General features: G+C 41.2%; 2 protein-coding genes across 2 annotated transcripts in view; both read right to left on the reverse strand.

The window, feature by feature from the left end:
* The window catches only part of FHL1 (four and a half LIM domains 1), a 437,533-nt gene that overhangs the window by 113,066 nt on the left and 306,513 nt on the right, over positions 1-17,954 (reverse strand). The gene's annotated exons all lie outside the window — the stretch shown is intronic.
* LOC127542354 (sperm acrosome membrane-associated protein 4-like) lies at positions 10,369-11,445 on the reverse strand. Its single transcript, XM_051967872.1, has one exon. The coding sequence runs from the start codon at positions 10,877-10,879 to the stop codon at positions 10,487-10,489; it is 393 nt and encodes a 130-aa protein (XP_051823832.1). The 5' UTR covers positions 10,880-11,445; the 3' UTR covers positions 10,369-10,486.

Below are 17,954 nucleotides of genomic sequence, written 5' to 3' on the forward strand. Positions count from 1 at the left end.
GGGTGCCTCCTCTTCCTTTCCTATCACTCTCTTTTTGATTGTCTGCAGTCTGGCTTTTGACCTCATCATTTCACCAAGACTACTCTCTCCAGAGTTACCAAATGGATCTCTTAAACTCCAACTTTCTTTCATCTCATCTTTTTCTACCTCTCTATACTCTTTGACACTGTTGATTACCGTATTTTCCTTTATATTTAATATTCTCTAAGTTTTTGACACTATTCTATTCAGGTTCTCCTACTCATCTCTCTGCTCCTTCTCATTCTTTTTTGTTGTATCTTTGTGCAAATCATACCCACTCAACATGGATATCCCACAGGGCTCATCTTAGGCCTTCTGCTCTTAGCCCTTATACTACTTCACTGTATGAGCTCATCTGCTCCTATGATTTTAATAATCATGTCTATGCTGATGATTTTCAAATCTATCCTCCTTCAGCCTCCCTGCTGACCTCCAATCTCTCATCTCCACCTGCCTTTGAGACAACTCAAACTGGATATCCAGTAGACATCTTAAACACATCATGCCCCAAACTGAACTCATTATCTTTTCCCCTAAATCCTTCCCCTTACAAACTTCCTATTACTTTTGAGGGCACAGCCATCTTCCCTGTCACCCATGCTTGGTTTGTCAATCTGTTGCCAAGTCCAGCCTATTTTTTAAAACATGTCTTATGTATACTTCCTTCTCTCCTCTGACACTGCTACTACCCTTCTGTAGGGCTTCATTAGTTTATGCCTGGACTCTTGCAATAGCCAGAAAAAGCCTCTTCCGATATCTCTCAATTCTAGTGCTTTTCCTTCCTTGGTTATCTCCAACTGATCCTGTCTATATCTTGCTCCTCCCTATTTGTTGGTATGTTATCTTTCCCATTAGATTGTGAGTTCCTTCAGAGCAGGGCCTGTCTTTTGCCTTCCTTTGTATTCCTAGCATTTCACACAGTGCTTGGCACATAGTGGGAGCTTAATAAATGTTTATTCAACAAGCAGAAAAATTCAGCAGGCTTAGCCAGAGGACCACTCGGTGCTAGTTGTAGAAAATGTCTGCTTTCAGTTTCTAGCTTCTTGGAATTGGAGTCCACCCCTTTGTCCTAACCCTGTGCAGCTTGCTGCAATTGTACATTATGTCTGGGAATTTGAAGGTTGCCAAGAATCAAATCCTGTTTGGACATTCTATTTGGATTGCTAAACACAAATGAAGTGTGAGCAATAAACAACTATACTCCAAGAATAGACATTGAGAAACAAAATATTTGCTCAGTTCTTTGCAAGGGGGGAGAGAAGAGGAGGGGGAGAGGAGGGCAGGGAGAGGAGTGTAGAGAAACAGGAAAATGATTTGGTTTTAGCTTTTAAAAAGTCACTGGAACATTCCATCCTTGGTCAGAGATCCATTTGCTAGAACATCACTATCTTTGGATCTATAAGTGGCAAGATTTCATATTTAGATGGGAGATCTTCAAGGTTATCTAAATCAACCACTTCATTTCTTGGAGGAGGAAACAGACCCAGAGAAGTAAAATGACTTGTTCAAGACTTGCTCAGCTAAGAATCTGAACAATGAAATTTGAACCAAAATCTTCATTCTCCAAATCCAGCATTTATTCTGCTATACTACTCCTTCACCAGTGCAGAATTTTAGAATACTAAAATTACATTTTAGTAGACCAGCTTAATGAGTTGTCCTGGCTACATAGTTCCCTTCCCTGTGGTATGATGAATGGTGATCTTCTCCGAGCTGAGCTAGGCTGCTCCTCTAATGACATACACAACCCAGCACTGGACACATATTCAAAGTGTTTCTAGCCAGACAGAGGCTGTCTGAGCTTGTGCCTTACTGCCACGGCCTTTGCAAAGCCGGCATCCACGAACTCAGGATCCCTCCCCACTGAGGGCCACCAGAGTAAGACGAATACAATTCAGGGACGAATACAATTATATGTGTATTAAACATGTTTATTACACCTGACCATGCTTTTAGAATGGCAACTGCTAAGTTAAATTTCCTCTATTTTGCTCCTCTTGCATTGCTTTTTATTCCTGAAATACTCCATATCCCTACACTAGCCTCTCCCAGTACTCTCAATATGTCTATGGTATTAAAGTGTGCTGTGATCAAAATCTATTTTGAAGCACCTTTTATTTCATTCGTAGTGATCTCTAGAAATTGGGGAACCATTCAGGGTTCCTGTGCTTTTCCCATATGAGCCTTACTGCAAGTGTCATTTGTCCCCTAACTGGCCATATTCTTTGGGGTGTCCAAAGGTCATAGAAACAAGGAGTCAGCAGCTGAAGGAATGATCCTGTCAATCTAAAAGTAATAGACTTATAGACTATGGACTGAATTTCATTTCTTGCTAAAATTGGCATCTAAAAATTATCCATGAAGAGAGATCATTCACTTCTTCTTTCCTGAAAGTTCCCACTTCCTCTGTATTTATCACCCCCTTCTGTGAATCCATTAGAAGTAAGTTTCTTTGGTTTCTAAGAAAACTGAGAAAACTTGTACGACCTGATACAGAGCTAATTGAGCAAAACTAGAAGAACAACTGACAGAATAATAACAAAACTGTTAAGATAAACAACTTAGAAAGACATGACCATACACAATTTCAGACAAAACCATCTCCTGACAGAATTGGACAGACATATTTGGATTTGGCAAATATGTGATTGGATTTGCTTAACTGTGCTTATTTGTTATTGGGTTTGTATTTTTCTTTTCTTTTTTTGGAGGGAGGAATAGCAAAGAGATAGAACTAATGGTAGAACTACCAAATGAAAGAAGAAAATAAAAGAGCATCATTTTAAAATGCACAGAAGGAAACCAGAAAAAGTTTCTGAAGAAATGCAGATAAGCAGGACAGCTTTGAAAATATCATGTTGACTTTACCTACCTTTAAAAAAAAACCAAGTTTTTGTACAATTAGAGAGATTCATGGTTTCACACAGTGTTGTGCAACCTGCTAAGAGGTAAGAGGAATTGATCTTTACTTTAGTCTTTTCCTAGTAAAGTTGCCTCAACTGCAAAGAGAAAGAGAGATTGAATGGAGCAGCCAGAAGCAACATATATAGAGGCTTGGTTTTAGTTAGCTAGCCTTAAGTAGCTAATTGCCCAAGAAGGGAAAAAGTACTGTCTTTGGTCTCACACAACACAGGAGGACAAGGTAGAGTTTGAGTTTCAACCAAAAATAGATGTCACCCCTAGGAATCCCATCCTGTGGGGAAATTGGGGAGTATACAATTTGTTTCAATTACATGTAAACGCAATTTTTTAAATTTAATTTTTCCAATTACATGTAAAAATTCTTAATATTTGTTTTTTCTCCAATTTTGAGTTCCATAGTTTCTCCCTCTTTCCCCTCCCCTTCTCTCTTATCGAGAAAGCAAGCAATTTGATACAGTTTATACATGTGCAGTCATGCAAAGCAAATGTCTATGTTAATCATGTTGTGAAAGAAAACACAAACCAAAAAAAAAAAAAACCCAAGAAAAATAAAGTAAATGAAAGTATGCTTCAATCTGCACTTCAACTCTTTCTCTGCATGTGGATAGTACTTTTCATAAGTCCTTTGGAACTGTCTTCCATATGAGAGAATTGATTCATTGAAAACTCCTTATCATACTCTAATCTGAGTTCATTATGATTTTATAAGGGTAATGGTTATTAGTAATTATTTTAATATATTTCTCTAGTAACATATACATAGTCAATTCAACTCTCACAGCCATACATTGCTACTAGAAAAATCATAGCTCATCTTAACTCATCAAGCTGCGTAACCTCTAAGTCACTTTACCTATCAATCCTATCATTTAATGCAGAACCTCACAGGTGAAGGTGTAATGCCCAAATTTGATGCTTAGGATGAATAGAATATAAGGTGTCCTCAAATCAACTTTTAAAGACAAGTTCATTTGGGGAAGGGGTGGACTAACTAGGTGTGAAGCACAACTGCTGCAATCAGCTAAAAGAGTACATATGCTGTTAGTGCCTCTTACACTTCAGAGTTCTGAAGGAGACTTCCAGGGGGCCAGCCTAAGCTAAAATTCTACTCTTGGAGTTTTCATCTTCCAACTCCCAAGCTACAGTATGTAATCAGCCTTCTGTGCTTTGCTCAAACTAATGTGTATTAGTTTGATTAATAAGATTAAATTAATAATATTAATTAATTAGATTAGATTAATAAGTCTTGATGAAGAGAAATAAGAGGATTGCTAGCTATCAAGCAATTAAGAAATATTTATTAAGCACTCTGTGTCTTATTATTTATTAAGCACTGGGTTAGGGCTGGGGATACCAAGGCAAAAAAAAAAACCCATTTTTGATGATCTCAAGGAGTTTACATTCTGATTAATAGAAATAATAATAATAATATTAATAAAATAATAATAAAAATGATAATAGAAAGAAATATAGGTAGATGTATAGATAAGATAGATAGATAGATAAATGAATAAATAGATAAATGGATAGAGACAACCAGGTAGTACTTATAATAGTGAGAAACCTGGCTTCCTTCCATCTTTTAAGGCATTGGGTAAATAGATAAAGAAATCTCTGTATAACAGAAACAGAAAGCAAGCATGCAATGAAAGTTTGAGGCCGTTCATTTAACAGAAGTAGCATCCCAGAGAGGCAAAGACATTTGCCCCCAATACACAGGTAAGTAGCAGCAAGAGTGAAAACCAAACTCCCGATTTCCCTATCCAGAAGGCTGATTTTTCCAACTCATGTGACTCATTTAAAAACAACCCTCATCCACTGTACTGTGACTTTATGGATGGCCTTTGTTACACTGGCCAACCTGAATCTATTATCTGAAGGTCTCACCATAAGGAATATTTAGTTTGTATAATTTGCTTTTCCATGGGAAGCCTGCTAGCTAAATTAGATCACACCTTCGTTTCTTCCCAAGAGAAGAGAGTGGGCAATTGCTCAATGCTTGCAATTAATAACCAACCCTAAAGGGGACTAATTAAATATACTGTGTAATCAACGAGTATTTCTCATAGCTAACAAGTACATTTAGATTTAGCGTTTTATAGCATTCTTCATATTTTTTCATTATTTCTTCTCTTTTTTTTCATCTTTTAATTCCTACTTAATTTCCTTAGCTGATTTTTGTACTTGCCCCAAGCAATGTGATTTCCATAGCATTATCATTTATTGTTTGATTTCTTTTTGTCATTTATCGATCTGAGTATATCTCTGAGGTTATCTTGGTAATAGAGAATCTTAGATGTATAAGTGGAGGGGATCTTAGAGATGATCTAGCCCAACACTCTCATTTTCCAGAGGAAGAAACTAAGACCCAGGAAGGAAACCAGACTTGTCTGAAATCTTAAAGGTGACAGAACTAGAATTGGAATCCAAGTGTTTGGATTTCCGATTCACTTTACTTTCCATACCCTCCCTGTACTACATAGGATTTTCCCCCTTCTCCACTGCTTCTGGTATTTTAACTGATCCCATTCCCTCTCTAGCATTTTTCAAATGTGTCAATGCTCTCTGCTTTGCTCATTTTTGCCCAATGTCTAGACTATGCTATGCAGCTGGATGGAAACTTGGAGAGTTGGTCTATTGGAAGATCTGTCTTGGTCAGACACTGCAGATAGATGATGAGCTGGGCTTAGGATTGAAGAGGAGGAGGAGAGTGGATTAGATCGCTTTTGGGTTTCCAGTTTCTTGAATGTGCATGAATTTTTTTAAACTATCTTTTCTTGAGCTTTGCTCTTTTGTGGAATGCGTGAGGGGCTGGCTTCCTTCCATCCTCTCCCTCAGATAGCTTGGATCAGTCCTCTTAAAATGGGAAATCAAATGCAGAGAGGGGATTCATTCCAAACCTTAAGTCCAGTTCTTTCAGGCTCAACAGACATTCATATGTGGTTATGGCTTGAATTGTTTTTGCATCTAATGCTACATGAATCTTTCTAATAACATTGGTCTGGAGCTTTATTGCTTAGTGCGTCTGAGAATATGAATTCCAGACATCATGAGACTTCGGAGCTTCCAAGAACTAGACTCCTTTGCTAGTCTGTTTTTCTATTTGAGGAAAATATAAAGATAAGATGTTGATTTTCGACCCTAGTAAGAGAGGCAAACTGTGACCCAGGTATCACTAAGAGGCAGACATTTAAAGCCATCACTTTAAAAAGAGAAAAGCTTTATTGATGACTTTTATATACATTTAGAAATAACTGCAATACAGAAACCATCAATGATTTTCCAATCACTCAGACTTTCACTTCCTTTAGTAATTTTTTCATTTTGGTAATATCTTGTCCTTATATGTATTTTAAAATTTGCAAAGCACTTTATATTCATTAGGTTTGTGCCACACAATAATTCCATAAGCATAGTATTATCTCTATTTTACAGTTGGGCAAAATGAAGTTCAGAGAGGTCAATTATTATCAAATGACATCAGGAGATAGCTCGAGTGAAATGAAATTTCTTCAAAGGTTTTATGGGCCATAGAATTGGTGTGAAGAAGCATAAACAGGCATTTGGAACCAGTGATTCCATACCTGCCACACGTTAACAGCTAACCGCATAGCTACTTTCACTAGGGTGAACAAGGCTAATTACAAAGAGTCCTAAGGACAACTGAACTGGTGTTGCTATCCTTAACCTTAACCACTTCTCCCTCAGGCTGGGGGAAGGGATCTCAATGGGGGTACTGTGCCTCAAACTCATAGGAAATTCTCTGGAAGACTCTTTTTGCCTTTCAGTAGTCTGGAGAGTCCCCTCTTGCTCCTCCATCTGTGTGGGTTTTGAACTTTTCCCTGGATTTTCCCAGAATTCCCATGCCACCGGGACTGTCACGTCTTAATATGTACCCGAGAATGAGTCCCTCTGACAAATGTCATTTGTCTATGTTCTATTATGGGCAAAGGCAGGGAGTAGGGTACATGTGGATCAGCAGAAGCTGGTCGGGTCACAGCAAGCACAAATGAGGTGGTGGTGATGGCTGACTGCAGGCTGTTAATGCATTCTGAAGCTGCTCTTGTTCCTGTTCTTAAGAAGGCACACCAGGGAATTTAGCAGCAAAAGGGAGGGAGAGATCAGGGGTTGAGGGTTACATTCAGCTGACAATCTGGAATGAGGTAGCAAGCAAAGAACTGAATGCAGTCAAGTTCCAAGCAGATGATAACATCCAAAAGAAAAAGTTCTCCAAGTGGCCATCCTCCCAATGGGGAAAAAATAAGGGAAGTGAAAACGGACTGAGGAATCAAATAATGTGACAATGGGAAGATCACAGGACTTCATAGGAGTCAAAAGAGGCAGCAGGATGCCCTAAGAGGTAGGGTTGAAGTTTAGAGGGCCTGGTTTCAAATCTTGACTATGCTACTTACTTCCTGTTTGAATTTGAAATGAATTGCTTCACTTCTCTAGGCCTCAAGTTCCCCTACCAAAGGAGGAGGTTCAAGACCAATGGAATTTGGATTTGAGTCAAGTTTTGACACTTGATTGTGGGATCTGAAAAAAATCTACTGCCCCTTCTGGACCTCAGTTTCTACCTCTGTGAAGATGATCAGAGGAGGGGAAGACTTGATATACTCAAAAGTCTCTTCTGGCTCTAACATTCTAGAATTTTCTTGCCACTTTTATCTTTCTTTGTATCCCCAACACTTGACACAGTGCCTGACACTGTGTATAAGCCATCAATCAATCAGTCGATATGCATTTATTAAGCACTTACTATGTGCCAGGCATGGCATTGAGTGCTGGGAATACAAAGAGAGGTTAAAAACATAGTTCCTGCCCTCAGGGAATGAATATTGTAACAGGGAAACTACATGCAACCACGTACATATAAGATACATACAACGTAGATGGAACCTAATCTCAGAGGGAAGGAACTAGCAAGGCAAGACAGGACAGACTGGAAAAGGTCTCCCGCCAAAGGTAAAATTTGAGCTGTCTTGAGATGTGCTTAATAAATGTTTGTTGACTAACTGATTGACATTTCCTTCCATAGGCCTGTCTATAATAAATTGCCAAGAGACCACTTGGCCCAGTAGATAGAGAGATGGCCTTGGAAGCAAGAAGTCCCGCCTCTGGCACACGCTGGAGAGTTATGTGAGCTTTTGGTGCTTCGGGTAACTCCCTGAGGTTATCACATTGAGAGCAGGTATAGACATCTATGATCATGGGCTTTTCCTCATGGGGATTTAGGGGTATCTCTGAGAATCACCACTGATCCAGCACTTCCAAAAGGCATTCCAGCTCATGGCTTCTTCCATATTCCAACTGCCTTTAAAGTGCCCTCATTCCCCTTGCCCACCCCAGCAATAAAGCCTTTAATCAAACATAGACTTTTCTTTTCTTTTCTTTTCTCTTCTTTTCTTAAAGCTTTTTATTTACAAGTCATATGCATGGGTAATTTTTCAACACTGACCCTTGCAAAACTTTCTGTTCCAAATTTTCTTCTCCTTCTTCCCACCCCCTGCCCCAGATGGCAGGTAGACCAATACATGTTAAATATGTTAAAATATAAAACATAGACTTTTCTAATGTTTTATTCGTGCTTCTTTTTTTCCCATCAGTTGTTTCCAGATATAGTCATATCCCCTTGAAATAAATAGCCACCCCCCTTATTACAAAGAAAAGAACCATTTGATAAACCAGGGCTTCTAATATTCCACACTTAGAGGCTCTCTGTAAAATCCCATCACCTCAGGCACACATTTTCCCTGATTGTCACTGCTTTTTACCAAGGCTATCACATTCATCTTCATTATCAGCATCCCCTCTAACAGAAGGCAGCAGCACCTGCTGATGGAGGCTGATCGCTACCCTCCCTGAATGGCTAAGTCAAAGGGAAACTGACATTATATTCCAGGAGGATGAGGAGAAAAGAGAAGAAATCAGTTACCCTGGGAAGCCTCTCCCAAAGGAAGTCACCTTTCCCTTCCATGAGGAAGAGTCACTCTCTCCCCGTGCCTCCAAAATGAACCCCCTTGGTGAGATAAACCAGAGGGAATTTAGACATCACCAGCTGGAAGCTGGGTCCATTTGTAGAGGATCCTCCAGCAGGGATTCTAGGATAAGTATAGCTTGGGCTAACTGGTTGCTGAGTTCTTTTACAATCCTGTGACTGTAAAATGTGATCATTTTATGAGGTGGCATATAGGAGTATCAAGGAAAGAACACTGAATAGGATTCAGTAAACCTCAGTTTGATTCCAGCCCGTGACTTGTATAACACTGGCTCCACTCTGGATTTTCATTTTCTTCTCGGTCAAATGAGATGGGTTGGACTAGACCGCTTCTATGTATGATCACTATCAACTCTATTTATGATTGTGAAATGCAGAGCGTGAACCTTTGACCCTGGCTGACCAATGAACTGGCCACACTCTTATGTGGTTTAAAATTACTTCTAATGCCAACATTTTTTTGGTATTGGACATACCATCCTCTACACACACACACACATACACACACACACACACACACTCTCACCCTCACACACACCCTGGAGCAATGAACCCCTTCCCTCTTAAAACAACAACAAAAACATTATCTAAAACTGACTTTGATTATACACATTTCAAAATGGAGTACCAGTCGATTATTACAAAGTTGACTTACTTTCCCGGGAGAATCTGGCCTCTTTAGCTGCTTTATAACCTCTTATAACAAATACGATTTGTTTTTTAACTTCTGCTCCAAAGTCATTCCCTTGTTTCTTTTTGACAATTTGTCATAAAAAATTACGTGGATGGTTTCGTCGCCTCCTCCCCCTACTTCTCTACCCTTCATTGTGTGGGTGTTTGGGGGGCACCTTTGGGAAGGAGAGAGGAAGGCAGGGAGGACGGGATCCCAAGAGGCCCTAATTCTGGGAGAGCTTGGGTCAGAAAAAAAGGGCTAGAAGATGGAGAGAATTTCAGGGTACCAGGTAACTCTCTTCCTCAGAGAATCAATTGCCTTTTTGTTTGAGTAGAGGAAAGAACCAGGAGCAACTAGTAGAAGTTAAAAGGAGGCAGATTTAGGTTCACTGTCAGGAAAAGCTTCTTAGCAATTCAAGCTGCCCCAAAGTGTAATGGGCAGCTCCAAAAGGGAATGGGATTCCTCTCACCAGAAGCCTTGGAAGAGGCTGTGAGGTCATAGGAATGGGGATTCTTTCCTAGCCACGGGTTGGAAAGCTTAACCACTAGAGTCCCTCCCAACCTGGGAGTTTTGTTATTCCACGAGGGGGGCCAAAGTAGAAGGAAGGAACAGCACATGATGGGAGAAGGGACAGAACGGGGTGGGGAGTTCTAACCTTGATGGAGGTAGGCCTACCAGTCTCCCCCCTTTTCCCCCTTTTCCCCCCTCTCCTTGCTCCCAGAATCCCCACATAAATCACACAAGCCAACATGGGTTCTGCATCTGATCACTTTATTCCAATTCAAGGAGGAAAGTTGTTGATCCTGGGTTGGGGTTAGGGATGGAGGATGGGGGGGTGACCAGAAAGAGAAATCGAATCTCTTCTTTGAAGCTTAAAACAGCCAGTAGAAGAGCAAGGCTAGAGCCATGCTTACTACCACAATATTTGGGCCTAGTCCAATGTGGCTTGGACCTGGTGAACCAGCATTGCAGAGTTCCCCGCTGCAGCAGTAGGTGATGAAGTTATAAGTGACTCCCATGTATTCAACAAGCTGCTCCTTTCCACAGTTGGTTGCCTCCACACAGCCTTTGTTGATGATGTAGGAGATTCCGCTGGCTACGCCTCGGCCCTGGTAGCAGTCTTCTTCCTTTCCACAGTACATTGGGATGCCCATACAGTTTGGAGTGTTGGTCAGATCACAGTAGTAGCAGTTCTTGGCAACTACCAGCGGACTCAGGATGGCGGTGAAAAGAAGGCCCAGAAAAAGAAATTGCCTGCAGCCCATGATCACGTCGTCTCAAGGTATGGCTGGGGCAAATCTGTGTATTTCAGTGACCCTTATTCCCTAGAGAAATCTCTACCAAGTCCAAGAGTTTAGTCTCTGGCCTGAGAACAATAATTATCGTTCAGTCCGCAGTTTTCAAGTCTCTGCTCTCAAACTCCGTCCTTTTCTTCTCTTCTCTCTTGTTCTAGGCCCTAGAGACCTCTAGAGTCTTGGCCCTTTTCCCTCCCTGTCAGTGAGAGGGAAGTTAAAGTGGAGGAAGAGGGATGGAAACCTCCCCTTTCCTACTGCCACCCACCCACCAGATCAGTCCCTTTCCTCTAAACTTCACACTACTTCCCTTGTTCTTAGAAAGGAAATCTGACTGTTCTGATAGCTTGGAATAAGGATGACCTCACAAAGCCTCCCTCACACATCAGAAGTTGCTCTGTGAGGTCACCGGCTCCTGCCCTTCCTCCCACCAACAGCCTAGAAAAAATGGTTTGATGGATCTCCAATCCACCAATGTATATCCAACTGCAGAATCCTAAAATATAGAATCTCACAGTTGGGAAAGACCCTTGGTGGCCTTTTCCTCTGGTCCATAGTTGACAGAGAGTCCCTTCTGGAATGTTCCCAGCACTGAGGAAGATAGACTGTCACCTCCCAAGGCCTCTCTTTTCACTTTTTAGGAGCACTACCTGTTAGGAACTTTCCCCTTAAATTCAATTTAAATCTGCCTCTTTGTGACTCCCACCCATTGCCCCTAACTACCCTGTGGGGCCCAAACAGAACTCATTTAATTACTCTCTTATGCAGAATGCCATTTCAAATACTTGAGCTCAATTCCCTTGAGTCTTGTCTTCCCCGAGTTAAATAAACATGTCCAGTTTCTTCAACTGATCCTAATACCAGGCCTTTAATTCTGACCCGAGGAAAGACTAAAATGTTGGTGAATGGGGGAACAGAATCCCAAGGAACCAGGGTAAGATTCGGTCCATGGCCTCTTAAGATTTAGATCCTTTTCTAGAGGGTAAACTGGATGCATTCGAGATTGAGAGGTAAAGGCAGACATGAAATGAAGAGGATAAAAGGGAAGGAAACAAGTTATGAGCAGATATGGGGAGGTGGGTAAGTGGCAAAATAGAACCCATTAAAGACTGGATGGCAGAACCATGGAGATGGTGTGAAAATTCTGGGATTAGGGAGCTAAGGAATAGGGTGTGAGGAGGGAAAGATAACTGAGATTCAGCTACAAATCAAAATGTCCTCATCTCTGGCACCCTGGGGTTTCTGTGGTACACTTTCAACTAGAGCCATCCAAGATACCATCAGGTACCCAGTTGTCTAGGCCCCAGGCCTCCACCTCTTTTGGTATGCAGCTGCCTAACCCTATGCTGAGCCTATGAAATCAGACCTCCTGTGGAGAGAACCACTTCTGAATCACTGGTTGAGCACCCCCCCCATCACCATCCAAGAAGTCCCGTGGCAGAAAAGGACACAGATCTAACTCTGGCGCCTCTCTTCACTGTATTTTCTTACCTGGCAACCCTCTCTTAGCCTGACTGACACAACCTAGCTCTTCTTCAGCCCAGGATCATCGATTTAGAATAGAAAGGGACCTCAATCTAATCCCACTTCTTTATTTTGTAAAGAAGAAATTGAGTCCCAGAGTGGTTAAGTGACTTACTCCCATGTAACACAGCTAGAAGGGGGTAGGATTTGAACCCTGGTTACCAATGTTCCTTCTATAACCCAATGGCCTTTTCTCTAGTCTCATTCCCCTTGACCTCTCTGCAGCCTTTGACACTGCTGATCACTCTCTTCTCTTCAACACCTTCTTCCCTCTAGGTTTCTGAGACATCCCTCTCCTAGTTCTCCTCCTACTTCTCCGACCTTTCTCTTTTTCCTTTGCTGGCTCCTCCTCCTTTTCACTCTATCTGCATGGATCTGCCATCCAACGGCCTCTAACTGTAGGAGTCCTTCACCATTTATCCCAGGTCCTCTTTCTTCTCCTCTACTTGGCTTGGTAATCTCATCAGCTTCCATAGATTCAATTACCCACTCAATGCTGATGATTCTCAAGCTCCCTGTGCGAAGCTCGACTTCTCTGCTGACCTCCAATCTCCTGTTTCTAACTACCGTTCAGACACCTCAAATCAGCTGTCTGGTAGACATATTAAACTCCATATATCTAAAACATACCTCATTGTCTTTCCCCCTAAACTCTCCCCCAGCCCTCCCTTCCCTATTGCTATAGAGGGAAATACCATCCTCCCAGTCCCAACCTAGGAGTCACTCATGTTGGATTCCTATCTCTTCACCTTTGCAATATTTCCACGTAGCCTCCCTTTCTGCCTCGTACACTTCCACCATTCTAGTACAGGTCCCCATCACCTCACACGTGGATTATTGCAGCAGCTTGCTGATTAACCTGCCAGTCTTAAATCATCCTTCACTGAGCCACCCAAATAGTTTTCCTAAAAGGCAGGTCCAACCACATCACTTCCCCCTCCCCCAATTCAATATACTCTAGTGACTTCCTTGCCTCCAGGAATAAACTACAAAATCCTGTTTGCTGTTCAAAGCCTTTCATAAGCTTGCCCCCTCCTACCTTTCCAGTTTTCCTACAACTTATTCCTCCCATGCATGCTCTTTGATATGCTATCTCTCCTCTGCACCAAATTCTGACTTCTTTGACTTCCTCTAAGTCCCAACTGAAGTCCCCAAACGTCAAGGTCACCCACCGCATCCTTAACCAGCACCAGTCACCTAGACTTTTGTCTTGTCACTGTACTTTGATAAACCTGGAGGAGAGGGGGAGGCTCTGCCTCATTTAAACCCAACCCACCTGCAAGTCAAGACATCAACTTCCTATTCTTGGTCTTCTTTGAGAATAAACAACCACAAAGTCCTGTCTTCTAGGAAGCCCTCTCCAACCCTTCTGAATTCCAGTGCCTTCTTTCTGGTCACTGTTTCCAGTTTATCCTGCATATAGCCTGCTGTTTCTATGGGATTCTTATTCAGATAGGAGTTGACCTACATGGCCACTAAGATGACCTTCCAACTCAACGCAATTTACAAGATCAATAGATGACAGATGATAGATGATAGAACAATGATAGATGACAGATGGTAGATAGATAGGTAGAGAGATAGAGAGATAGACAATCAAGAAAGAAGATCAACGATGATTTCTTGGGGTAGATGATATGTCTGTCCAGGATATATCTTCATAATACAATACAGTACCATACAATAGATAGCCCATGACACTATGTTGATACTTCCAGTGGTGCATTATCAGTTGTCTCTGCTACATGTCATTCAATGATTATAACATGGTTTGGTCTTTTGAGGAGGAAATTCAGAGGGATCTGGGGACTTTTGAGCATTCATTTGAGCGAATTGAAGCCAAGTCAGGCTTTATAACTTTGGAAGTAGCTAGGGGGAACTATAACTGTAACTTCCATTTTAAAATCACTCCTGCTAAGCAGATTTGAAAAGATCTAATAATCATCCTTTTCTCATCCTCAATATTGACAGACACCTTTTCTCACAGTAACTTTCCATCTTTAAGAGTTGCCTAGAGACATGTATACTTATATTGTATTTAATTTATACTTTAACATATTTAATATGTATTAGTCAACCTGCTGTGGGGGAGGATGGGGGGAAGAAGGGGAAAAATTGGAACAAAAGGTTTGGCAAGTGTCAATGCTGTAAAATTACCCATGCATATAACTTGTAAATAAAAAGCTATAATTTAAAAAAAAGTGTTGCCTAGAGCACTGAGAAGTTAAGTGAGTTATCCAGAATCCCACCACTAGTAGATGTCAGAGGCAGGATTTCCCTGAGTCTAAAGCTTGGTCACTACTATACCATGGTCACCTTTCAGTAATGAAAAGAATGGTTATTTATGATTACTTTGGCCGACCTCAACTAGATATTAGAGGAATACAATCTGATTGAAATAATTATACACAATTCCATAATGGGAACTGGGGGGGCGGGGCAGAGCATTGGGAGGTTCCCTCCCCAGGGGTATTTGCAAGTCAAAGCAGTCAATGTCATTAAGAGCCAATTCAGTCCCCTAAGGAGACATCCTGGGCTGTGAGAGAAAGCTTTCATGGCCAGGTGATACACTTGAAGGGAAAGGGAGTGGCCAGTACAATTCCTCCTTTTGGATATGAAAAGGGATTTGGGGCAACAACTAGGGCATCCATTTGTAGAGAGTGAGGACCTGAAAGGGAGAAGATATGAGAATCAGACAGTGGAGGGGTCTTCAATGCCAGACTGATCCTTGAGGCAGTGGGAAGTCCCTTAAGATTTCCCCCAGTGGAATATGACAAAGGTCACTTGTTAACCCCAAAGCCTAACAAGTGGAATTTTCCTTTAGTGGGAGAGATTTTGGGAGATGTGTTCTTCCTGGCTCTCATAGCCCACAGCTGCCTCACCCAGTCTTCCCACTCAGAAGGCCAAGCCCAAGGTCGGAATTCTTGGGCTTCTCCCAGCTTCTGTATCCCCAACTGAGCCTGAGCAAGACCCTTAACTTCTTGTTCTTTTATAAGAACACAGATGCCTGCCTCCATGGCCAAGCTTAGAAAATTGTTTTTTGGGAAGGGAATCCTGAGAAGCATCACATTTTCCGGGGCCACACATACATATTGAGGATATATGAGGATATAGCAACAGGCTAGCCTGGGCTTTCACAAGCCATCTGAGGACTTTAAGAGCACTAAGAAGAGAAATGCTAAAGATCTCTCCACGCTAGGGCTCTGGATTCACATGTGAGAAGAGCTCTTAAAGATCCCTCCTCACTGTGGCTTGTTGTGTCTCGGGATCACTAACAGATCTTCCCTAAAATCTAAGAGAAGAAATATTCCATTCCTAGGCCAGAAGACTTTAGAATCATCGAGAGGTTGTTAGAACACAAGCACTCTAACACAAGCACAAGAACAAAACCCATAATTTAAAATATTTGGGAGTCTACCTGCCAAGGGGAAATCAGGAACTATATGAACACAATCACAAAACACTTTCCACACAAAGTCAGCTCTAAACAGCTGGAAAAATATCAAGTGCTCATGGGTAGGCCGAGTGAATATAATAAAAATGACAATACTACTTAATTTGCTTATTTAGTGGCATACCAATCAGACTCCCAAGAAATTATTTTACCGAGCTAGAAAAAATAATTAAGTTCATCTGGAAGAACAAAAGGTCAAGAATTTCGAGGGAATTAATGAAAAAGATACAAATGAAGGTAATGAGGTGTGAGGTAGCCTAGCTGTGCCAGATCTAAAACTATAGTATAAAGCAGCAGACATTGAAACCATTTGGTACTGGCTAAGAAATAGATTCCTCTGCTCTTGGGCCCTGTGTTTAAATGTCGGAAGATTTTGTAAATATCCTTTCGCCTTGGGCTTTTTGTCTTTATATGGGAGAACTTTTAATGATCCCTCCACAGTTCAGAGTAAATTCTTACAGATTTTTCCCATCTAGGGCCCTGTGTTCATATGTGATATGAGCTCCTTCAAGAGAAGTTCTCTTCAAGAACCTACCACACTTGGCCCTTACGTTCAATTTTTTTTTCCTGAGGAAATTGGGGTTGACTCTCTCAGGGTCACACAGCTAGGAAGTGTTAAGTGTCTGAGACCAGAGTTGAACTTGGGTCCTCCTGATTTCAGGGCTGGTGCTCTATCCACTGCGCCACCTAGCTGCCCCACTATGTTCAAATTTAAGATGTATTAAGGATCCTTATGCACTAGGGCATTATATATAGCAACTTTCAAAGATCCCTTCACATTCAGGGACTATTTTCCAATCTGAGAAGAGATTACTTAAAGATCACTCTTCCCTAGGGCATTGTGTTCAAATGTGATCCTTCCACCCTTGGGCTCTTTGTTCATATGTAACAACACTTAAAATTCCCTTCATCTGATAAATGTTATGGAATATTATTGTTCTGTAAGAGAAACCCAGCAGGATGATGTCAGAAGGGCCTGGAGAACTGATGCTGAATGAAATGAGAAGAACCAGGAGATCATTTATACATGGCAACAACATGATCAATTCTGATGGACTCGGCTCTCTTCAACAAGATGATTCGAAACCACTTCCAATAGTTTAGTGATGAAGAGAGCCATTTACATCCAGAGAGAGGACTGTGGGAATTGAGTGTAGATCACAACATAGCATTTTCACTCTTTTTGTTGTTGTGCACTTGCATTTTATTTTACTTCTCATTTTTTTTCTGGCTTGGTTTGATTTTTCTTGTGTGGCAAGATAATTGTGTAAATATGTGTGCATATATTGGATTTAACATATATTTCTACCATGTAAAACATGTATTGGATGGACTACCTGCCATTTGGGGAGAGGAGTGGGAGAAGGAGGGGAAACTGGAATACAAGGTTTTACAAGGACTAATGTTGAATAACTATCCACATATATGTTTTGAAAAATAAAAAGATTTAATAAAGGAAAAAAATTAAGTGAAAAAATTCCCTTCATCTGGAAGGATCTTTAAGAGCTGTTCTCACATACAAATACAGTGCCCTACTGTGGAGGGATCTTTGCCAATTTTCTCCTCAGATTGAAAAAGAGTCCCCAAAGTACAGGACTCATTAAGAGAATTCTTAAATATCCCTCCACATTCAGGCACTATTTTCCAATTTGAGAAGAGAATTCTCAAAAATCCCTCCCGAGTAGGGCACTATGTTCATGTTTTGTTTTGTTTTGTTTTTGCTGAGGCAATTGAGGTTAAGTGACTTGCCTAGGTTCACACAGATATTTTAAGTGTCTGAGGTCAATTTTGAACTCAGATCCTCCTGACTTCAGGGCTGGTGCTCTAGCCACTGCGCCCCCTAGCTGCCTCAAGAGCTCTTCGCGCATATGAACATAGTGCCTTAATGCCAAGGAATCTTTGAGAATTCTCTTGTCAGATTGGAAAATAGTCCCCAAAGTGCAGAACTCATTAAGAGTTCTCATACATGGAGCCCAAGAATGGAAGGATCTTCCATAAGCATTTTTGTCTCAGATGGAACAATAGTACCTGAATGTGCAGGGATCTTTAAGAGTTCTCACATATGAACAC

Source organism: Antechinus flavipes, chromosome X (assembly GCF_016432865.1).
Source record: "Antechinus flavipes isolate AdamAnt ecotype Samford, QLD, Australia chromosome X, AdamAnt_v2, whole genome shotgun sequence".
Taxonomy (NCBI): domain Eukaryota; kingdom Metazoa; phylum Chordata; class Mammalia; order Dasyuromorphia; family Dasyuridae; genus Antechinus; species Antechinus flavipes.

Bases quoted from the DNA above. Each gene is read 5' to 3' on its own strand.
- LOC127542354 (XM_051967872.1), bottom strand. From the start codon at position 10,879: ATGGGCTGCAGGCAATTTCTTTTTCTGGGCCTTCTTTTCACCGCCATC.